The sequence below is a fragment of the Podarcis liolepis genome (assembly GCF_965112155.1).
Source record: "Podarcis liolepis genome assembly, chromosome: Z".
Classification (NCBI taxonomy): domain Eukaryota; kingdom Metazoa; phylum Chordata; class Lepidosauria; order Squamata; family Lacertidae; genus Podarcis; species Podarcis liolepis.
The window spans coordinates 49,966,579-49,989,825 of record NC_139570.1 but is presented as its reverse complement, the minus strand read 5'-3'; the positions used below and the strand labels follow the sequence as shown (position 1 = coordinate 49,989,825).

At 51.5% G+C, this 23,247-nt stretch overlaps 1 protein-coding gene across 1 annotated transcript in view; it reads right to left on the bottom strand.

The window, feature by feature from the left end:
* Positions 1-367: 367 nt before the first annotated feature.
* CRB2 (crumbs cell polarity complex component 2) overlaps positions 368-23,247 on the bottom strand; it is a 67,123-nt gene continuing 44,243 nt past the window's right edge. The window contains exons 7-13 of the mRNA XM_083485709.1: positions 17,301-18,245; positions 16,309-16,871; positions 13,361-13,526; positions 11,546-12,413; positions 9,936-10,052; positions 8,324-8,450; positions 368-6,230 (exon numbers count right to left, since the gene is read on the bottom strand). Coding sequence (XP_083341835.1) covers positions 6,003-6,230; positions 8,324-8,450; positions 9,936-10,052; positions 11,546-12,413; positions 13,361-13,526; positions 16,309-16,871; positions 17,301-18,245 — 3,014 coding nt within the window. The 3' untranslated portion in view covers positions 368-6,002. The remainder of the gene's footprint in view (positions 6,231-8,323; positions 8,451-9,935; positions 10,053-11,545; positions 12,414-13,360; positions 13,527-16,308; positions 16,872-17,300; positions 18,246-23,247) is intronic.

Below are 23,247 nucleotides of genomic sequence, written 5' to 3'. Positions count from 1 at the left end.
CCTAGCCAAGATCAGAATGCTGAATTTACTGCTTGGCATCTTGTCTGCTGAGCATATTTAAATAGGATGGAAACTGGATGCAGATGCCTCTAGCCATTGGCTGAGCTGTTCATAAACATTTAACCGGTGAAGGTGAAACTGCTAGTAATAATAAGCTTAGAATCCAGTGCAGCCTGCTAAACTGTGAACGGCACTGGTTGCCTTTTCTCTCGCCCCTCCTCTTTCTATTGAAGCATGTGCATCATGCTTCAATGTGCATCATGCTTGAGTTGCTATGGAGCTACTGTTTGCCCTGGGGGAGTTTCAAAAGCCCCATCAAACTCCCCTCAACTTTCTGATTGCAAATGCATTTCTTTGTGGAATGGTGAAAGCTGAACAAATAGATGCAAATTTTAATTACAACAATCACCAGTCTGGTAAAAAAAAAAAAAAAAGGAACGTACATAATCTGTAGCACAGCAGCTTTGTGAAAAAATATATCCAACATTAAATATCAAAAGTATGTTAAGTTCACAGTGGGGAAACAGAATAAAAAACATCCATAAATTAAACAGCAGAGAGGTTAAAAACACTTGTTTATATCTGTAGCGGAAGTTGGGCCTCTGTGATGCTCAGAGCTCAGGTGCAAATCTAAAAATAGGAGAGGGGCAGACAAGGAGTCATGACTTCTCATTCATGGTGGAGGGCTGTTCTTTGAAGGCTGGTTCACAAACCTGTTTTGATGTGATAACAAGAGAAACTGGGTTCCTCTGCATGATTCGTTTTGGACATGTGTCTGACACAAGATGGTTCCTTGTTGCCACCTCCTGGAAAACTTCAGGTATGCGTTGTACCAAGTGCTGGTAAATACAAGGCTGGTTGCCACACCAAGCAGGTAGGTAAGGCGCTGGTCCAGATTCTGTGGGAGTGTCTCAGTCAATCCACAGTCACCCTACTACAAGGGCAGTCTTCCTTGGAAGGTGCAAACAGTTGCTGGAGGATCCCCTCACGGCAAGTGTCTTTGTTTTTGCCCCAAAGTGCCCCACCTCCTGTTGACTGAGGGTTTGGGATCCATGGGGTGGAGCTGGAGGCAGTGCTACGATTCTCAGTCTGCTTCCTCGGCTGTAGCCCTCACCTCAGGAATCAATGAACTGCTGCCTTCTCACTGCCTTATTCCCCTTAAGAGGCCTGAGAGATTCTTGAGCAGGGTGGACAAGAAAATGCTGCTTTTGAGGCACAGGCCCTGCAGATCCTGCCTCATGCCCAAGGGCGAAAGTGTTCCACCCGCCTCTAAGGCTGAATCTTTTGGGAGAGAGGTGGTGTTCTACTTGGCTTGGCTTACTTGCCACAGCCACCCGTTTAAGCTCCCTCTTGCAGGCAACCTTCGTCAGGGCACGCTTGGTTCTCATTGTGCCATTCGTGCTGAATGGTGTTGGGCTCCCTAACAGACTGCTAGGGAGGGTAGCTAAGGGCCTCGTGGAGGGAAGCTGGGCTAGCAGAATTCAGCCCTTGCCAAGCCCCATCAACACACGCACATGGAACCGCTGCTTGCCCAGCAAACCTGCTTACGTCCCTTCCAGCTCTACAGGTCTATGATTCCGTGTGCATGCTTGACCCGACTCCCCTCTGCAACAGTGGATGGGCCTGGCCTCTCACAGTCACGGTGGGAATTGTATGGAACGCATCCATTGGAAGAGGCCTGGCATTATGTTCTGCTCAGCCAAGGCTCACAGAGGGGGCTAGATTTCCTCCTCCTTTTGGATGTGTTGTCATTGCAGCAGCTAACACACCGAGGAGAGGAGGTGGGGTGGGAATGTTCATCTGAATCTGGTGGAAGAACACTCTTAATTAATAGGAGTGCTGGGATCCTCCCACTAGTGATGGACGTGGAAACCCTCCCCGGCAGCAGGATTTCCCTTTCCTCTTCTGGGGACCTAGCCTTGGTCACAAGCCTTCAGCTGTGGGTGGGGGTGTCTGGCTCAGTGGCCCTTCCAAAGGGTCAGGAGAGGTAGGGTGTGTGGCAGATTCCTCAGAGAGGGCTATGTGTCGGGCCAGTCCCTTGTGGAATCAGTTCTCTTTTGCACAGGTAGCATTTCTAAAATATTTACAGCAGAAGTACGAATCATACTTCGCAGCAGCAGCAGCAGCCGGGGCGCTCCCTCCCTTCAACAGTCTATAGGAATTCACACCTCCCCTTATTAAGCTGGGCTTTGGTGCTTGGAGCAGATAGCGTTTGCTAAAATATTTCTCACTCCTGTTGATGGTAATTGGACTGAAAACACTAATGATTTTGGGCCGCAGTTGGCCATATCCATGCAGGTGCTCATCTTGTCTCGGGCACATGGTGCAGAAAGAGGAGCCAGCGCACAGCGAAAGGCTGAGCTGGTCTTTCCTGTGGGGGTGGGGAGTTCAGTGGGAGGGAGTCTGATGCTCCCCTGCTCTGACCATGGCTACCAGAGGAGGGGGTTCTGCGTGGCTAGCCTTGTGCCAGTCCCCAATAGATATTAGAAGCCAATGCTGAGCAGCTTCCCTTTGCTGGATGGATGGCTGTCCTCATCTGAGAAGCATCTCTCCCTCTTTTGCTCTGGAGCGCTCCCACATTTTCTGAGAGCTAATGCTGCAGGCCATACTTTCCCCCTTGCACTCCACAGGGATGGGAGTTGGACAGGTTAGTTGTAGAGCCCATGCTTTGTTACAGAAGTTTCCCCAGGTCCACTCCCTGGCATTTCCAGATAGGTCTGGGAATGGCCACTGCCCCCCAACCACAAAAAAAATCAGGAGTTGCTGCAAGTCAGTGTGGAAAATTCTGAGCTAGATAAACCTTTGATCTGACAGGTTCCCACGTTCCTCAACCTGACCACTGTCTTCTCCCTCTTCCTTCAGGATAAGGATTTGCCACCCCTTGCCCAGTGCTTCTGCCTGCCCATGCAGCAGCACCTGCCAATCTCACCCTCATTTTGTTCAGTTGGGGTGCAGAGAGTGACTCCTGCTCTTGTATGACCCCCAACTAAAGAATGGGGGCTCCTGTAGGGTTGCCACCCATCTCCAGAAGAATGGGATCATCCATTTACTTAGTTAGTTGTTTTTGGAGAAAAGTGTCGCCTGTCCTTTAGCACATAGCATTGTAGATTTGGAAGGGACCCTGAGGGTCATCTAGTCCAACCCCCTGCAGTGCAGCAGTATGTAGTTTGGACTTCAAACACGATGACTTTTTCACATATTCGAGCTCATCCTCAAAACAGAGGGTGGGTCTGGTGGGAGGCGAGCGAGAGCCTGAGCTTGTGTTGGTGGTGGCAGAGGGTGGGTCCATGAGGAGGAGCGCCCAGAGTGAGTGGTCATGGGCTGGGGGGGGCGGGGGGGAGCTTGAGAGAGGGTTTTTCTCAGAAGGCAAAGGGGGTCTGGTTCAGTGCGGAAGAGTGCAGAAAGGACAGAGGGGGCAGACTTGGAAAGGGGGCGTTGTACAGCCCTGGTGGAGACTGGGGGAAAGAGGGTTTTTGCATGGGCAGAGGTAGAAGGGTCAGAGACGGAGACTCACGAGTCAGAAAGGGAGAGCCCCCCCTCCCGTTTTTTCATTGAATAAAACTCTAACCCCCATGTGTCATGGATTGCTTTTAAGTCATTTCTGTACCTGGTAATTTTTAACCCCCAATTCCCTGCGCCCCCCACCTGTCCCGTATTTTCCTCGACCTGTCCTTTCTTTTGCCTGACTAAAAGTGGCAACTCTAGGCTCCTCATACCCTCCCCCTGCTTTTGTTGAGTTTCTGGCTCGCATTAGCCCCAGCCAGTGTGACCAGGAGCCTGGGGGTGGGGGTGGGACCTGGACTCAAAGGGGACGTGAAGAGCCCCAGGATCTTTCCCCTGCCTTAACTGATTCCCTGTCCTGTAAGCAAGATGCCTCACGCTCAGTTTGTAGCTGCTATTTTCTTTGTTTTGGCTGATTGTTGTACATACATCTGCTTTTATTGCTCTTTTTCTTTTTAAACTGTTCTCATCCTTCGCCAATAAACCCCAAGCAAGGAAATACGAGGACAAGAGTGTGACTAGGACAAATTGAAAATGAACAAAACCTGCAAGTTTCCCACCTTGGGAGGTGAAAGGGGATTTTCAAAGCAACGGCCTTGTGACACCAAGGAAAGAGAAGGTCTTGGTTGGGGGCTCTTACTTTGTGCAACAAAAACGGGAGCTGTCTCTGGAAGGAGGGGGAACACAGAGGCCCCACCTGCACTTCCAGTTGTTCTAATACTGTCTTGGGTAGCTTGTTCACAAGGCACTATAGGCCACTGCATTGCGGTTCATCCTTGGCAATCAGCTGCAGTTCACTGGAGTATTAGTTCTGGTAATGCCTCAGCAAGTAGGGAGGGACACACTGTGTTCTAGCAAAGGGAAGGCTCTGCTTATCACTGGATTCTGGAGATGTGTGTGGTATTAGTCTGAACAAGCACAGAAGTGCTTGCTCCCAGTCTTCATCCAACCCTGTTCTGTCTCCATGCCACTGCTTGACTAATGACCCATGCAAGGTTTGTGCTGAGTTCCTAGCCCTGGATTTTGCTCAGCTTCTCCCTGTAAGTAGACCAACAGTGCAGGCATCAGGTGCTTCTGGTCAGGCAGACAGCAGGACTTTGGCCCCTGAAACACTCTCCACTGTGTTCTTCCACTGCTGGCTAACCATTCACCGAATACATGTCGCCCCAGCACAGAAGGCCCAGTGGAGCAACAGGGAATCTGACTCTCTTGCCTGTTAGTTATGCTGCAAGGAGGGACCAGATGAAGCCACACCTGAGAAGCGCCATGGGGAGTGAATCGTTGCAGTCTTGAGTTCATGGGCACACAGCTGCCACCTCCTTGGCATTCAGATCAGCCGCTCCAGTGGTGGCAGCTTGATGACGTTCCACATTTCCACTCGAGCCCCATCCTTCTCCTGCCGGCTGGGGCTGTAGGTTCCTTGGGTGGCCCTCCTCTTCTTCATGGCAACCATGGAGAGGCCGAAGAGGGTGATAAGCACTGCGCCCCCAGCTGCTCCCACGGTGCCTACCAGCGTGGAGCTGCTGACTTGGGCCCAAGCTGGTCGCTGTGGTGGAACAAGATGCAGTGGCATTTCAGACAAGGTGAAACCCTGCAATCGCTGGGCAGGTTCTGTACATCGCTTGGTAATCTACAGGTGAGCATCCCTGAGCCAGGAAGCCAACCAAGCAGCTTTACAGTTACCACCTGAGATGGTGGCAGCAGCATGGGAGACAGAGGGCTATTAATGAGTCTCAATCTCAAGTGGGTGGGTGGGTGGGCAAGAAGGGAGGGGGAGAGAGGACCATGTCCGTATGCAGGCTCTGTTGCTGCTTCCCACTGCACCTGGCTTCTGCCATTACTGAATCCTTAAGGGGCCACAATCCCTCCTCCATCCTACGGCCTTCCTCCCACACCATTTGGCAAGAAGAACTGAATAAGCACACACAAACATTCACCATCTCCATCACTAGCACCACCAACAAATGGTACCTGTGGGGATGTCAAAAGAGTCCACCCCCAAAGGGGGCTGTTTTATAAAACGAGTTGGTTTGTGCAAATGTTCTCAGTGGATTCTGAGAAGTCTCTCCACCCCTTGGAGCCATGTCTGACAGGGAGGCAGGATCGGTGGTGCTGTTTCTGTTGAAGGTTGGCTGGTGTTGGTGCTGGTCTTGGGAAAGCGCCCCCGGCATAATCAGGCAGAGGCAGCCTGCAGTTCTGCCTGTGAGAACAGCATTTTGCAAGGGAGGCCTGTGGGCAGGCTCCACCTTGAGCCAAGGGATGGGCGGGGAAGGGGGCAAGAGGGATGCCTAACTGCTGCCTCTGGGAAAGAGCCACAGAGAATGGGGTGGGGAGCCTCGGCCATTCCCAGGTGCACCTGTGGCCCAGCCACTCACGCGCTTGCAACTCCACTGCGCTTAAGGAGCTGGGTGAGGTGGGCGAGCAGGTGCACAGCCCGGGACAAGCCCAGCACCTCAGTGCAGGCCTTGCCAAGGCACCCCTTTGCCTCGCTAGAGCAGGGCCTATATTAAGCGCTCCTCCGGCGGCACCTTGAGCACACTGTCCATCTCCAGGCGAGCTCCTGCCACCTCCTGCTGGCTTGGGCTGTAGGTCCCCTCAGACTGGCGCCTCTTCCGGGCCGTGAGGATCATAAGCACGAAGATAATAATGAGTAGCAGCAAGCAACCACAGGCTACTGGCACCGCTACTTCAATTAATGGGAATGGGAAGAGAGCACCTGGCGTCCCCCTCTGCAAGAGAAATTAATGGAAAAAGAATGAGCCTTCGGCGGGCAGTGGGGGAGTCACTTGGCAGCTGTGTGGCACTTGAGAGGGAGAGGAAGGGGTGCATGCTGTCCCCCAGGTCAGTGTTAAAAGTAGGCCAAGGCTCAGGAGCAAAATGTCAGTGGTCTTGAACAGGGATATGGAGAAAGGGGATGGATTTCTGGCTGCAGAAAGCAGGCACTAGAACTCCCTCTAGGAGGGAGGCATAGCTAGGATCCAATTGGCTGCAATCCCTGCCAGTTCAAAAATGCTAGCCGCTTGCAGCCCTGACCTTTCACAAGTGTGGCTAGAAAGGAAATGCAGCCCCAAACATCAGCCATGCACAGAAGCAGGTGTGGGGAGTGTAGCCTCTGCCCTCAAGAGGCAAGAGTGCTGCTTTGGGACAATTTGTCATATGGGAACACTTCCCTGTTCCTGTTATGAGTGTTGAGCAGGGTGGTTAGTAGGAAGCACCAATTGCCTGTGCAAGATTTTCTACAGATCAGCAGGAAGAAATCTAATCTCACAACATGCACACCTTATCAATGTCTGGTCCCCTTCCAGGGTGGCAGTCTGGCTAATGCATCCTCAGCCAGGGAACTTGCATGCAGATGCTGTCCACGGCAGTACAGGAAAAGCAGCCACCTACAGCTCAGAGCTTACTCACAGAACTGTTTCGGGGACACAAGATTAGCGTAAGCCTTACTAAAAACAGCAGTGTGTCAGCTCAGCAGCTAAGATGCTTGCTGGCCAAGCCACCGCTACCTTCCCAGAGAGAAACCGGGAGGGAGATTTGTAAGCAGGTAATTGGGTGGATTCTGAGCTCCTAAGCCTTGCAATTGGATATATCAGATGTGTTGTGCAATTGGAATAGGGTTTGGCTATATTAGAGGGCAGTTTAAGCAAGCAGCTTCTCCACCCTGGCGTGGGGCCAGCAGATTGCAGCTCAAAACCTTTTATCTGGTGCACTTAACAAGGTGGAGCATGTTCTGTGTCAGGTTTCAGGAGGCTCTGTCCCACCGGACAGCATCACAATGGGGAGAAGGGCCAGGCCGCGGAGGGTGCACTGTTCAGAGCCAGACACACAGGTTAGTTGTGGTCTAGAAATGAAATGAAAGAGAAGAGGCAGCAGAGCAAGCATCAGCATGCAGGAAGCCCACGGGAAGGGACCAGCGCCAAGACCCCTGGAGGCAGTGGGGCTGCTGCCTCAGACTCAGGCATGCAAAGGCTTCTAAACAAAGGGCTTGTTTAGAAGCATCAGCCGGAGGAGGCACAGCTGCAACAGCAACAGCAGAGAGCCTGTCTCCCCTGCAGACATGCAATGGCATTAAGGACAGGTTCATGCAATCAAGGTTAGTATGTTACCAGTCCCCAGTCACCCACATGCAACCACATTCCATGCAAGGAGGAGCATGCACAGACTTATTCCCCTGTCTGCTGAGCAAAGCATCTAGCAACTCTCTCGCACCACAAGCAAACAGCATGCTCGGTTTGGGTATTCTTAGCCTTATTTTAAAATTCATATAGATTTCCTGGCCCTCGACACATACAGGCACAGACCCCTCTCCCCAGGGCACTTGACCAACAATGTGCCTCTCTGTCCCTCTTCACCTCCTGGGGACCCTGTTCCCTCACACTTCGTCACTGACCTATGCCCCCCCCCAATAATACTTAAAACTTTCTGAATTTCACAACCATCCAAAAATTATGCTAATGGGAGTTATTTGATTGCATTTTCATAGAATCCTAGAGTTGGGAGGGTCCTGAGGGTCATCTAGTCCATCCCCCTGCAAGGCAGGAATCTCGGCTAAATAATAGATGACAGTTGACTATCGAACCTCTGCTTCGAAACCTCCAAGGACAGAGAGAGAGCATTTTGGCCCGATGTTTAAAATAAGTTCCGAGTGCAAATGCTGGACGCTCCTGGTGCAAAAGTTGTGGGGAGGAGACCCAGTGCCCCCCGCCCTGCCTCTGAATCCGACCAGGATTTATAAACAGTTCCTTTCCCTCTCGGCCAAACTGCCTTAGCCTTAAGAGACAAACGCCTGGCCCACCACTACGCACAGGAAGCATTGGCTTACGTCAATGTCGCATCGCTCCCCAGTGTAGCTGGCACTGCACACACATCGATACCGGTTTACGGAATCCTGGCAGGTCCCCCCATTCTGGCAGGGATTGGGGTCACAGTCATTGATGTTGATCTGGCATCTGCAGAAGAGATTGGCAATAGTCAGCCTCGACCCAAAAGAAATGATGGCGTTGCAATCGGCACCTGGAGGGCGGAGGGGTTGGTTTGGGGCTCTGCCTCTTCAGTGGGTGAACTTAGCAAGCTGGAGAGGCTTTCCTCCAGGGGCAAGCTAACTGTACTGCAAGGGCAGAAGACTCAGCTGCCATGGTGGGCTTTGCACTCTCAGCAGTGCCTGCTTAGAAACAGCCAGAGGTCTCTCTTCTTGAAAGGCACCAAAAGCTGAAAAAGTCAGTTTCCCACTTCCTGCTTGCTCCCATCTGTGGGCTCCAGCCCTCCCACAGGTCCAGCTGGCTTACTGGTCAACTGCATCTTAGGGTGGTTTGCTCTTCTCGGTGCAATAAGGACAGGCCAACTGTGTGCTCTGAGTGAGTCTCTCATGGCAATAGTCTCTACACACAACAAACTAAGAGACCCACATATATCCAAATAGTATCTATTCTGCACTCATACAGATTTATAACCACATCCTTAGTCTTGTGGAGACTTTCAGGCAGCTTGCATTTTATATAGAAGCACAGTTTGGTACCCAAAAGCAAATTTTCTATAAAGGAAGAGTGAATAAGTGTGAATTGCACCTATTTCTCAATGATCTTTGGTGAACCAGAGCATTGATTGAAAGTGAGATCTGATAAAGATCTTTCCTCTAAGGCAGTGGTTTTCAACCAGTGTGTCATGGCCCCCTGGGGTGCCTTGAAGGATGATCGGGGTGCCTTGGGCAACCCTGGCCTCTGTCCCTCTTTCCTTCCTTCCTTCCCTCCCTCCTCTGATGCCCTCCTCTATCTCTGCCTCCCCAAGGCTTGCACAGCTGTTTGTTGCAGCAGCCCTGGCTACAACCTCCCCAGGCGAATGGTGCACCTTGGCTGGCCAGGGTGTGCTTCCCCAGCCCCTGTGGGGCAGTGTGAGGAGGCATCTCTCTTTGGGGCAGGGGGGGGCAGCTCAGAGACCAGGGACAGCAGCTGCCCAGAGGACTCCCGGGGAGAGGGGAGGGGAGAGGAGGCTGAGGGAACACTCCACAAGGGAGGTTGTTCGAAAAAGGGTGAGGGGCTGCCAGCTCTGCAGGCAAGGGGGGACGTAACTGGGCTCCTGAGCCCCACAGGGGTGCCACAGAAAGAATGGAGTTGGTTGAGGGAGCCGTGGACTCAAAAAGGTTGAAAACCTCTGCTCTAAGGAATCAGAAGCTATAGCCTATTTGCAGGAACGAGAGAGACTCCTCACTGAAATGAGGTTGTTGGGAATTTCTTGTTTCCATTGCCATTTGATATTCTGCATGCAGTTGTAAACTCAGTATTATACAGATACTATTTGAATATATAGAGGATTGTTTTTAAAGGGTAATACAATGAGAATGCATTCTGTGAAAACAGCCAAGCTGCTCTTTTGAAGAAACCAGTTGCTGGTCTCCTTGGGCCCCTGGCCTGGCCTGCAGTGGGGAACTCTGGTCCTACCTTCTGCCTGTGTAGCCTGGCTTGCAGGTGCAGTTGGCTCCCCAGACGCCACTCATGCACTTGCCGCCATTCAGGCAGGTGAAGTTCTTCCCGCATTGCTCAGGTGGGTACGGCCACCTGGTTGGAAGAAGGAGGAGGAGAAGGAGAAGATAGTAAGCATACATACAGCATACATTTTCTAAGTTCGTTTAAAAGGGGGAGGGACTTTTAACGAAATCAAAACAAACACTGACAGTGGCAGCACATCTGCACTCGTAATAGATACAACAACTAGATACCCTTTGGCCACGCCCACTTTGACCCTGGGGCTGTGATTGGCCGCCCCTGCCCTGATGCCCAGGAAGGCTTGGGGCGAGACTACCCAAGAGGCCGCCACGTCCCATATGCATCTCTCTGACCCCGCAAGGTCCTTCCAGAGGCCAAATGCAGTGAGGCAGGCAAGGCTTCTCTTCCCAGGGAAGCTCAGTTCCTGGCACCAGCTTCCCAGCCCTTTCAGTGCCAGGCAGGGGCCTCTTGGTCCACCCAGGCTTCTTGAGAGACTTGGGCAATCGAGACCTCTGCTTTGCATTTTGGAGGTGCAACAGGTCCTGTTTCATTATAACTCAAAGGGCTTCAGCTCAGTGACTGAGCACCTGCTTTGCATGCTGAAGGTCTCAGGTCCAACCCCCACTGTCACCTCCAGGTGGGAGAGGCTCTTGCCTGAAGCCCCAGAGAGACTCCACCAGTCAGGCTAAACTACAGGTGAAACTCGAAAAATTAGAATATCATGGAAAAGTTCCTTGAGTTCCGTAATTCAACTTGAAAGGTGAAACTCATATGTGAGATAGACTCATGACATGCAAAGCGAGATATGTCAAGCCGTGATTTGTTACAATTGTGATTATTATGGTGTACGGCTGATGAAAACCCCAAATGAACCATCTCAGAAAATGAGAATATTCAATGAAATCAGCAAAACAAGGATTGCAAATGGAGCAAGATTGGACCTCGGAGAAGTAGAAGCAGATCTCGCTTTGCATGTCATGAGTTGATCTCATATATTAGTTGCACCTTTTAAGTTGAATTACTGAAAGAAATGGAACTTTTCCACGCTATAAGCCTGCTTCCTAAACATGCCAGGTCTCTCTCGTCTTTTAATGGTTTCTTGTTTTGATTTAAGGTTTTCTTTTACTTATTTATCACGAGCTGCTTAGGGAACGTTTTGCTGTGGAGCAGCGTGCAAAAGGCATCAGTAAAGAAACAGTGTATTGGTTATTAACTGTAGTGCAGTAATCTCCCTTCTGTCTCAATTGCAGCAGCCACTACGGAAAAATTATCTTAATGCTCTAGATTGAAGTGTATGCCCTGTGGACGCAAGCTTAATCTGCAGCATAGAAGATTTCCCAAAAGTCTGTTTTGATGCCATGTGGATGACTGCATGCAAAACTCAACATCTGCACATTTGCCCTGGAAGACAACAATTTGCTTGGTAATTGTGTTTAAATATAAATAAAAACACAGAAACAAACAAACAAACAGCTTGCTTCAGGCTAATCTTCCCAGCACCATCCCTGGAAGCTCTGCTCCCTCCAGCAGCATCCTTAGGGGGCAGGGGTCGGGGGGACACCTACTCGCAGTGAGGGCCTGTGTACTGTGGGGGACACTTGCAGGAGTAGCTGTAGATCCCATCCACACAGGTCCCACCATTCTGGCACTGGTGCCTAATGCAGTCGTCCACGTTAATGTGGCAGCGCTTCCCAATGTAGCCCTTCTCGCAGTTGCACTGGAAATCAGCCACTTCATCTATGCACATGCCGTGGAGGCAGGGGCTGGACTTGCAGTCATCAATGTTGGCCTCGCACAGAGGCCCCTCCCACCCAGGGCTGCAGACGCAGCTGAAGGTGTTGAAGAGGTCCTGGCAGGTGCCCTGGTGGAGGCACGGGCTGGAGGCACAGACATCTTGCCCCTGGCAGCCAAGAAGGGTTGCCTGGCTGTTTGTCTGCAGGAACTGTTCTGGCTGTGGGTACGCCGTGGGGGCGGCCAGTGGCAGAAGCACTCCACCCACATCTGCGTGCCCAAGGCAGCCGGTGAAGTTTTCAGCCAGGACAATGAGTGCGTTGCTCTTCAGGAAGTCCAGGTTCCCAGCATTGCCCTGGAGGGTTGTGTTGACAGACCCATCCAGACAAAGGTGCCATCTTGACGAGAGAGCCAAGGGATCGTCCATGGACAGCGAAAGCGTGTGCCAGGCGCCATCTGAGACTGGCACCTGGCTGAGGAGGTTTGCCCCCTCAACGCCGTTCCCACTCCTGATCTCTACCAGCAGAGAGGAGTTCTGGATGGCCACCAGGAGGGAATCCACAGCCACCACGGCCCGCAGCAAGATGCTGTCTTGGTCCCTTGTTCTGAAGTCCAGGCGGAGGCTATGGAGGGCTCTGGTGATGGACGCGTTGGCTGTGAATTCAGCTGCGTCGCGCTCATGGAACGTGGCTGTGGCCAGACCTGCAAGGAGGAGAAGGTGAACATGGCAGTCAGAGGAGGCAGGTCTGGAGGGGGGAGGCTCCAATGAAAATAACAAGGATCCCCATTTGAAGGTATCTTCCAAGAGAGAGCAACACTGACTATCCCTGTGTACTGAGGAGCATCACTGTCTATATCTCTCTTGGTGCCAATCCTAGCCACCACTTTCATGATGCATGCATGAGGCCACTAAAGAAGGATGTGTTGCCCCCTAAAACAAACTTCCATGGCAAATTTGTGGTCTGTTGAAGGCAGTGTGCCTCCAAGCACCCACTGCTCAGAATCACAAGTGAGAAGGGCTGCGTTGTGCCCATCTCCTGCTTGCGGACTTGGGGCAAGGGGTCCACCACTGAGAACAGGACTAGAGGGGCCTTTGCTCTGATCCAGCAGGCTCTTATGTTCTCGCCCACAGTGAGCATTTTAAAGGATGAGGGGGCCTGGGTGGAACAGGGATATTTACCTACATTAGTCACTGTGAAGGGTGGGGAGATTTCAGTCCACAGCTGATATGATCTGCAATTAGGGGCTTTATTGTGATTTACAGATTCGTTTTATGATTGGTTTTATCTCATGCAGTTTCAGATACTCTTATGCTTATGCATTCTGTATTAAGTGGTTTATGCAGAATTCATTGAGGAGAGGGCGACTGATAGTTACCAGCCACGATGGCTGGGCTCTACCTTCGCAGTTGGAGGCAATTATGCTTTTGAATTGTTGGAAACTGCAGAAAAGGAGAGTGCTCTTGCACTCTTCCTGCTGTCCTACAGACCTCTGGTTGGCCACTGTGAAAATAGGATGCTGGACTAAATGGGCCTTGGGCCTGATCCAGCATGCCACTCTTAGGTTCTTATAAATTCTTTAAATGAATGGTAGAAAAGGCTCTTGCGCGTCTTGCTTCAGGTTGCCTTTGGCCCTTGCATGATGCTTACAGACATAGCCGGAAGGGACATCCACGCAGGTTGTGGCTTGAGGACACAGCTCACTCATGCACCAGACTCTCTCGTGGCAGCGCTTGCCTGTGAAGTTGGCTGGGCAGCTGCAGCTGAAGTCATTCCATGTGACGGTGCACTGGCCGCCATTGAGGCATGGCCCAGACTGAAAGACAAGAAAGGAGCCTGGTCAGAGGAGGAACAGGGTCAACTGTTCCTTTTGCTTTGGAGAGACATGCATTGCTGGGGGTCTGTGGGGCAGGGGGAAGGCTAGCAGATTTGGAATGCCTGGGAGCCGTAGTTGCCTGGGAGCCGTAGTTGCCGTAGGATGAAAACGGTGGGATGCAGGGCTAGCAACTGAATTTCCAACCCTAGCTAGAAGGTGTCTAGCTCAGTGGTAGTGCTAGGAGGTCCCAGGTTCTCTCCCTGGCATCGCCAGGTGGGGTCTGAGTGCCTCCTCTCTGTAACCCTGCAGAGCCCCTGGCAGTAAGCATAGATCATAGTGAGCTACATGGAGAAATGGCAGTTTCCCATGCTTACGCTCGGCTTTTCTGCTATTTTCACTTTCTCACCACCCATGTCTGCCTCTTTGTGCTTTTCTTTTCTGCTGCAAGCAAGACTCTGGTGGCAACTTTGGTGGTGTGAGGGAGGGCACTGTGCTCAGGATACCGTCTCTAAGACTTTCTGCTCCCTCCCCATTTGCAACAACTAGAAAGCTGGGACTTGGCTTCTCGTTTGCACTGGATACTTAAGGAGAGGTCTGAGGCCAAGTTATTATCGAGTGGGGAGGCAGGAATTGATCTAGTTAGGGGGAAGCTCTCTTTGTACTAATGAGCTGGATGCTTTTAAGCTCCATAAAGATGGAGCATTGTCCCTCTGTAATTTACTACAGAGCAAGAGAAGTGGTGGGTGGGTGTGTCCCCTGCATCTGTGTGTCTCTGTGTAGGTGGTGCACTGGGTAGGCCAGCACTGGATCAAATTTCCCCCTGCCAAAAAAGCCTTCTTTCTAGACCTCTATGTGTGCAAGAGGCGCCTTTAGCCCCAAGCCAATTCAAGACAGAAAGGTTGCAATGCATGCATGCAGTGGCCCTTGTGGCAGAAGATGCTCATCTGAGGGCCAAGCGAGGGAGTGAGAAGCTGGATGGGGACAAAGAGAGAGAGAGACCATGAGCACATGCTGAACAGAGGAGAGAGGCAAAGGACAGTCCATACTCCACCTTGCCAGGTCAATGCTGCTACTCCTGCCTGCCCAATGCCTGGTCCTTTGACAGCGTAAGGAGGAAGAACATAGGAAGGAAATGCTGGAAACGTGCAAGCTTCTAGACCACCCTTCACCTGCCTGGTTTGCGGGGGTTGATGGGAATTGTAGTCCAAAACAGCTGGGGGAAGCCAGGTTAGCAAAGGCTATCTAAGGTGACCCCCCCCCCTTGGCATTCACCTCCATGCCAAGCCAGTGCTAAGGCAAGAGCAAGAGTGAAGTGGTGGTAACAGCCGTGCATGAGCCCTGTGTGTGCAGGCATTTCCTCTGGCAAACTGGGACTCACTGCCCCCCTCTTGCTTAAGTGTGTCATGGAAAAAGAGGTGGGGGAGATGCTTTGCATGCAGAAGGTCCCAGTGAACTTCTCAGCATCTCCAGGTAGGGCTTGGCATGCCCACCTGTCTGAAACCCTAGAAAGAGACTGCAAGTCTGTGTCCACCACACTGAGCTAAATAGACTTAGTGAACAGCAGCTTCCTCTGCTGTTCTTGCAGGAAGACCATAGATGGAGTACATGCTTTGCATCCAGAAGGTCCAGGTTCAATCTCCAGCATCTCCAAGTAAGGCTAAGAAGGACACCTGTCTGAAACCCTGGAGACCTGCTGTCCGCCAGAGTAGACAACACTGGTCTAGATGGCCTGGCTCAAGACAAGGTTGCTTCCTTTGCTACTCTGTCGCTGGGGAGGAAACTGGCAGAGCAATTGTGCACAAATTCTTCTGGGCTCCGCTTTGCATGCACCCATTGGCCCATTTGCAATCTCTCAGCAGCTCATTTATATCAGGCAGTTGGAACAGAAACGTTCAGAACTCACTTCCACGGTGGCCAACCAGATGCCTCTGGGAAGCCCACAAACAGGACCTCAGTACAGCAGCAGCTCCCACAGTGGAGATTTGTCCCAGAAACTGGTACTGAGGCATACTGCCTCTGACAGGAGAGGAAGGACACAGCCATCAAGGCTACTAGCCAACGATTAGCCTTATTCTCCTGCATGAATTTGTCCCGTCCTCTTTTGAAACCACCCAAGTTGGTGACCATCACAGCCTCTTGCAGTTGGGAGGTTCACAGTTCAAGAAAGAATTTCTTTTGTTGGTCCTGAATCTTCCAACATTTGGCTTCCTTGGACATCCATAAGAGTTTTGAGAGAGGAAAAATGCATCTCTATCTGCTTTCTACACAATCACACATACTTTGTACACCTCTGTCATGTGTGTTCCTCACTGTTTCTTGCCTTCTCTCTAAACTATAAACAAAAAGAAATGCCATAACTTTGCTGTCTGGCAAAAGCAAACCCCATTTCACACGCCTCCTATGGAATTCGTTCCATGGGTTGCTTGGATGGCCCTGATATAGTTGTCTTCACAAGGTGTGACTTCCCGGCAGGATACCTCCAGTTGCCAGCTGCTGGAGGCGTATCCTGCTTGTGGGCTTGCAAGGGAATGCTGGTGGCCACTTGAGGAAACCATCACCGAGCTCGTTAGGCCTGTGGCCTCCTTCTGCCCTTCAGTTCACAGAGGTACAAGTTGGCCTCTGCCGACCTGGTGTCACCTCCAGATGTTTTGAACTACAACTCCATGCTGGGTGGGGCTGATGCGAATTGTAGTCCAAAACATCTGGAGGGCACCAGGCTTGCGAAGGCTGCACTATAATACCATTCTCAGCAGAGACAGACAACTTCTGGCATTCTCCTTACCTTGCAGGTGTCATCAGAGGTGCATCCGAAACCAACGTTGGTGGTTTGCCCCACAAGCCTCTCTTGTGGGCCACTGTGGTTAGCAGCCAGATGAGGGGCAAACTGCATCTGCCAGTCATTGAGTCGAACATCCTGAAGGCAGCCTTTAAAAGGCCCTCCCCACGTGCCAGCACTGTCTTGGTCCGGGAGTCCACCCACATGAACCACGAAGCCAGGAGGGAGAGGAGTCACCACCAGGGGTCCCAGTTCCTCCTCTCTGCCTAAAAGGCTGGTGTAAACAAGACCATTGTGGAAAGAAAGCACTACAAAGTGCCTGGTGCCATCCGCCAGCTGCCCAGTTGGCCCAATGGGAGCAGCAGACGGTGCGTCCAGCTGGAGCTGCCCATCCTTCAGATACACGGTGAGGAAAACTTCACTTTGGTTGCTGATTTGGGTCACCAGACCACTGGGCCTCAGAGTTCGGATGAAAAACGAAAGGTTAAAGTTTGCCCCGAGACTGCTGCTAACTGCAAAGGCAGCAAAGCTTGAGGAGTTGTCTTGGCTGAAAGTTCCTGCAGGAGACTCTGAGGAAGAAAGAACAATGAATGGCATCTCTGAGCTGAAGGGAGCATCAGAACAAAACCATTCTGAGACCACTAGGCTGGTCTCAACCCATTCATCATCCCTCTGGGACCTTTGGAAATGGCTGAGGTTCTGCAGAAGGACCACAGCATAACCTAGGCACTGGCAATTGCAACCTTCACGGCCATAATTTGCTGTGTGTGCAATTGCCTGCCCTTGAGCATTGTAGAAGAGCACCCAGCGGCACTTTGTTGGGTCTACAGTGGGTGCCCAGGAGAATTGCCTCTATTGCCATAAGATCAAGCACATGAACCGTGAACGGCAACCTCTCCACCCCAGGCCTACATCACCTCCCCCAAACAGAAGATTGCTTCCAAGCCAACCCACCTCCCTCTCAGAGGGGCCAACAAGCACTCTCACTCATTACTCACCATAGGCGCATGTACGGCCTTCGTAAGGCCGAGCACAGTGACAGCGGAAGTCTGCCCAGAGGTCAATGCACTGGCCGCCATGTGAACAGGGCTGGGAGTGACACCACTCTGTCCTCTCGCAGCCCAGCTCAAACCCAGGGGCTTTCAGTCCGATCACCTCCTGTGGCAAGACAACCTTAGAATCAATCTGCAAGTCTTCCAAGCAACCAAGGAAACTCTTTGTTGGATTAGGCGTTAAGTCCTCTTCAACTCCTCCAATATATATGTGCAAAAAGGAGGGCAGGAATGAAATGGGGGCTCCCTCTCCAATGGGGGTGCTATGCAAACAGACACCCCCAGCACAGGCTTCATGCCAAAGTTTGAGCACGAGAGAATCCTGCAGCAGGACTTCTGCCTTGTGCCAATGGCCATCGGCCACCTTCGGCGCCTCCAAGGTGAAAGACAACGGAGTGTCCTGCATCAAAAGTGTCACTCGCAGGAGGCCACCAGAGAGCTCCAGGAGAAGGTGCTCTCCTGGCTGGCCTCGGTAGAAGAGGACGGCATCGGGGAGGGTGGTCCGGAACCGGAGAGCCACACTGGCTTGGTGCCCCTCTGGCGCCTCCCTGGCACTCTCATCGTCTGCAGTCATGTTGATGAAGAGGTAGACACTGGCTGTGAAGGAGAAGGTGGTTGGCGTGGAACAGGTGGAGCCATAGAAGCCAGGGTGGCAGCGGCACAGGTGGCCATGGGACTCAGACTGGTAGGTGGGGATGCACAAGGCCTCGTTTTGGCAACTGTGGTTCTGGCACCCAGTCAGCTCCACAGAGCAGTTCTTCCCACCCCAGGCAATGCCGTTTGGACCAAGGATGCAATGGCAGATGTAGTCAGCGATGCCATCTTCGCAGGCTCCTCCGTTTTGGCAGGGGTGGTCTTCGCACTCGTCAATGTCAGTGGCACACTCCACACCTGGCGTACGAAGGAAGGAAGGGGCAAGTTGAAGTGGGAACTGTTTGCTGAGAGACACCACTCCCAACCCTGACACACAAGCCCACCACTTGCTTTGCTGCTTCCACTGCAGCAAAGGAGCTAAAGCATCTGCTGGGTTCACTACAGTGGGGTGAACAGAGGCTACGAATCAGGCCTGGCAGAAGGGAAGTGGTGTCCTTCTTTGCTAGTGGGCTGGTAATGAGAGCAAACCCTTGATTAAGAAGGCCTATTACCCCTCCAACCCCCTAACCCAGCTTCCTACTAATCCACCAAGACAGCTGCACAGATAAACAAAGCCTGGATTATTCCACTTAATGGCATTATTACGCCTGGCCTGCAGGTTTGGGAGGAACCAGAGCACGAGAGGAATGTGGAATTTGGTCCTGCCTTTGCCCTGCAGGCAGGCATGGAAGCACTGCAGGAAGAGTGAGTGTGCAAGCTAACCTTTGGAGATGCAACTATAGCCACCCTTGCAAAGATGGGTGCCTGAGGATTTCATGCTCCCACCTAAGAATGGAGAGAAGGTAGTGCGGTTCAAAGCTGTTCTTATGTCAGTGTGAAGGGAGAGATTAATTTCCTCAATGCTGCTTGAGATTCAGGAGCCAGCTATTACAGAAAGAGTGCCAGTGCATTCGTGTGCAAAGCCCTAAAGCTATGCAGGCCCCCTAATATCTGAGAGACCACTTCATTCCTTGCAGACCCTCTCAGGTGTTAAGATCAGCAGAGAGAGCCCTCTTGGTAGTTCTGCTGCCCTGGGAAATTCAGAGGAAGTCGAGGTCTGGGACAGAGCCTTCTCTGTGGCAGCCTCTCAGCTCTGGAACTCCTTCCGCACAGAGGTGCACCTTGCACCTTCACTATACAGCTTCCTGTGAATGCTGAAATTGCATCTCTCTATCCTGGCTTTTTAGGACCCACCTTATTTTTGTGCTTATAAGCTGCTTTAGGCTGTATTCTATATTGTGTTTTAATGTTATACCCCACCCTGGGTGAAGGGCAGGCACCAGATTTTTCACTCTATAAGATGCACCAGACCACAAGACGCACCTAGTTTATGGAGGAGGGAAACAAGAAAAAAAATATTCTGAATCCAGTAGCCAGAACAACAAGAGGGGTATCTGCTTTCACTGTACAGCGATCCCTCTTGCTGTTCTGGCTTCTGGGACAGCTGTGCAGCCTGCATTCGCTCCATAAGACGCACACACATTTCCCCTTACCTTTTAGGAGGGCAAAAGCGCATCTTATAGAGTGAAAAATACGGTAATCAACAACAACAACAACAACAACAACAACGCTATCTAATAGCCTTGGCAAGTCCCTGCACTAGCAAATAAATGTTTAGGCACCATTTGGCTACCTGAAGCTGCACAGGCTCCTATTGTGCTGGTGGGCCTGGGCATCAGGAACAGCTGTGCTTTGAAGTTATTATTTCAACTTTTTCATTGCACCTTTCCTCCAAGCTCGAGGTGCTCTATGCAGTTATCCCCTTCCTCATTTAATCCTCACAAGCAGATTCTGAAGTACATGAGGCTAGTGAGGTACGTGAGTTAGTGACTGCCCAAGATCACTCAGGGAGCTTCATGAGTGTGTGGGGATTCGAACCCTGAGTTCTTTAGCCCAGTCCCAAAACTCTGCCCACACGGCCACCCTTGCTCTCTGCAACAGCAATGGTTTTGTTCTGGATCAGGCTGGATCAGGCCAGTGACCCATCTAGTCCAGCATCCTGTTCTCTCAGTGGTCAACCAGATGCCTGTGAGAAAACCACAAGCAGCAATACTCAGTCTCCTGCGACTTCCAGCAACTGGGATTCAGAAGAATTGCTGCCTTTCAACCGCGGACGCAGAGAAGAGTCATTGTGGCCAGGAGCCACTGATAGCCTTCTCCTCTTCCATGAATTTTTCTATTCCTCTTTTGAAGTAATCTAGGTTCGTGGCCATCACTGCCTCCTCTGAAAGAGTGGTCCATGGTTTTAACTACGGATTTTAAGGCACGGTTTTAAGGGACACGGATGGTGTCCCTTAAACCCCAGAGCCTAGGACTTGCTGATCAGAAGGTCAGCGGTTCGAATCCCCGCAATGACGGGATGAGCGCCCGTTGCTCAGTCCCTGCTCCTGCCAACCAAGCAGTTTGAAAGCACATAAAAGTGCAAGTAGATAAAGAGGTACCGCTCTGGCGGGAAGGTAAACAGCGTTTCCGTGCGCTGCTCTGGTTCACCAGAAGCGGCTTAGTCATGCTGGCCACAGGACCCGGAAGCTGTATGCCAGCTCCCTCGGCCAATAAAACGAGATGAGCACCACAACCCCAGAGTCGGCCACGACTGGACCTAATGGTCAGGGGTCCTTTACCTTTACACTTCTTTTTATCTGTCCTGCATCTTCCAACCTGCAAAACTCCATGCAGTGCATTATACTTTGAAGCTTTGGCAATCAACTGATAAAAATTGCCAACAATAAGCTGATTGTCAGGGCTACAAAGCAGCTCCTACAGCTCACCACAAGACCAGTAGGTCTTTGGTGCTTTCAGAAAGGTTTGCACAGTGTTTTGATGCCCTGGCAATTAACTAGTTGCCAGGACTCCAAAATGCCATGCTTGTGCCCGCACAGTGTTAATTTCAAACTACATGAGTGTAAATGGGAGAGATGACATCACTATGACCATCTAGTTGTTGACCGGTGGGCAGCCTGCAAGAGGGGGGGAGGAAAGGATTTAGCTGGAACCAGTTCCCCACCAGTTATATGCTGGCCTGACTAAAGAAGGGGCATGACTGTGGACAATTTTAGCATTTTCTTACCACCCAGGGGCTTGGGGAAAAGGAGGGGTTTGGGCAGGGGCAAGAATTGCCCCCTCCTTCCACACTCTTGCCAGGACCAAGCTGCCTGCCTGCTGGGCTTCTGCTGGGTTGCCTCTGGAGCGCATGGGGCCACCTGCTAAATTAATCCTCCCGGTGAACTGGCAGCCCCCTGCTGGTGGCTAATTAAGTGTGGAGTCTTCATCCACTGGGAGGCTGGGCTGTTTTGATTCCAGCTTGTTTGTGGATCAGAGCAGGTCTCTGCTGGGTGCCTCTGCAGTGCCTGCAGGGCTACCCTGTGCAGCCCCACAAAGCAAACAGGTGCTTTGGGAAAGGAGCTCTTCTCTAACACGGTCTTCCTTCAGGGACAGTGCAGTCAGCAGTGGCCCAGCAGAGCTCATTCCCACTGGCTCACTGGTTCTGTGCCAGGACTGGGCTCGTCTGCATTCACCCTTGGTCAACTCTCTTGGAGGGGTAGGGGTGGCGGCACACGGTTCGGGTGGGTGTATCCAAAAGTGTATGTAGTCACAGCACACTCTTGAATACATGCATGCTCTTTTGCATGCATGCACACACATCAAACATGTGCACATCAGCCAAGGAAGCCCTCCCCCCCCCTTACAAAATTAATCCTCCGGTGACTGGGGAGGAGGGAATTTGCACCCTCATCAGTGCTCTGTGCTGTGCTGGGCAGAAGGGTCTGAACTTCTCTGTCTACTCCTTGCCTCTTTAATCTTTTCTGTTCCTGTCAACCCAAGTGGGGTGGGGTGCTTAGATGGGGTGGCTCAGGCCCCTGGGCCAAGGGTTGCCTCCATGGGGCAGACTGCTTCTCTGCCTTCTCAGAATCCATGCTCCTTGTACAGCAGCCACAATCTCTCCCCCTCTCCACTTCACTTTCTTGCCAATGCTGAGTGTCCATTCCTGTGTACTAAGGGCCACTCTCCGTTTAGGTGACACACAGAAGCAGCAGGACTTGCACATAATGCCACACTCTTCATGGCCATGCCCATTTCGCAGGTGGCTCTTCTGGTAAGAACAGGCTTTGTGAGGGGCAGCCTGGCACCGCGGTGCACCTCCTCTTCCTCTTAATGAGTCTGTGCAGGAAGACTTGCCAGTAGATTACGTTCTTCGTTGTCAAAGGAATTAGCATTCTGAGACATGAGTGGGACAGCTGGGCAGGGCTCTCCCCCTAAGCTGGTGCCTTCCAGATGTTTGGACTGCACCTCAAACCAGTCCTGGAGGGCATCAGCTTGGGGGGGGGGGCTGGCCTAAATAAAATATTGTTGTGCACCACCACAATCTCTGGTGGGCCAGGGGTTCCAGGGGTTCCAGGCACATTCATACCCAGGGTCTAGCTTCCTTGGAATGAGGGATGGCGGAGACTGTGGTGTCTTTGTGATATATGGTTTATTTATGTATCTATACAGCCTGAGCCTACAATGGAAGGGCTCACAGCCTTAACACCCCAGAAGACCTCGCTTCTCCCAGTCAAGGGTTCTAGCCGAAATTAAGCATGGCTTCTGGCTGCTTCTAGCCCAGTTCTCAGCTCAAACACTCTCATTACCAGCCATCTGAGGGAGGGGACCCACGCTTTGCACACACACCCCAAGCTACTTCCTTTGTTATACTAATGATGGTGCTTAAATGGCAACTATGTCCAATATTTCACAAAGAAACTTGCCAGCCAATGCAAAAATGGAAAGCCAGCCAGAGTGGCTGGGGGAACTCAGCCAAATGGGCAGGGTATAATTAATAAAATAATTGTTGTTGTTGTTGTTGTTGTTGTTGTTGTTGTTGTTGTTGTTAGACGTTAACCCAGGGGTCAGCAAACTTTTTTGGCAGGGGGCCGGTCCACTGTCCCTCAGACTTTGTGGGGGGCTGGACTATATATTATTTTTTGGGGGGGATGAACGAATTCCTACACCCCACAAATAACCCAGAGATGCATTATAAATAAAAGCACACATTCTACACATGTAAAAACAGCAGGCAGACCCCACAAATAACCCAGAGATGCATTTTAAATAAAAGCACACATTCTACTCATGTAAAAACATGCTGATTCCGTCTGCGGGCCGGATTGAGAAGGCGATTGGGCCGGATCCGGCCCCCGGGCCTTAGTTTGCCTACCCATGCTTTAACTCTTGCTGGATCCAAGACCCCACAAATTAGAAGGGACTCAGGCATCATGGAGAC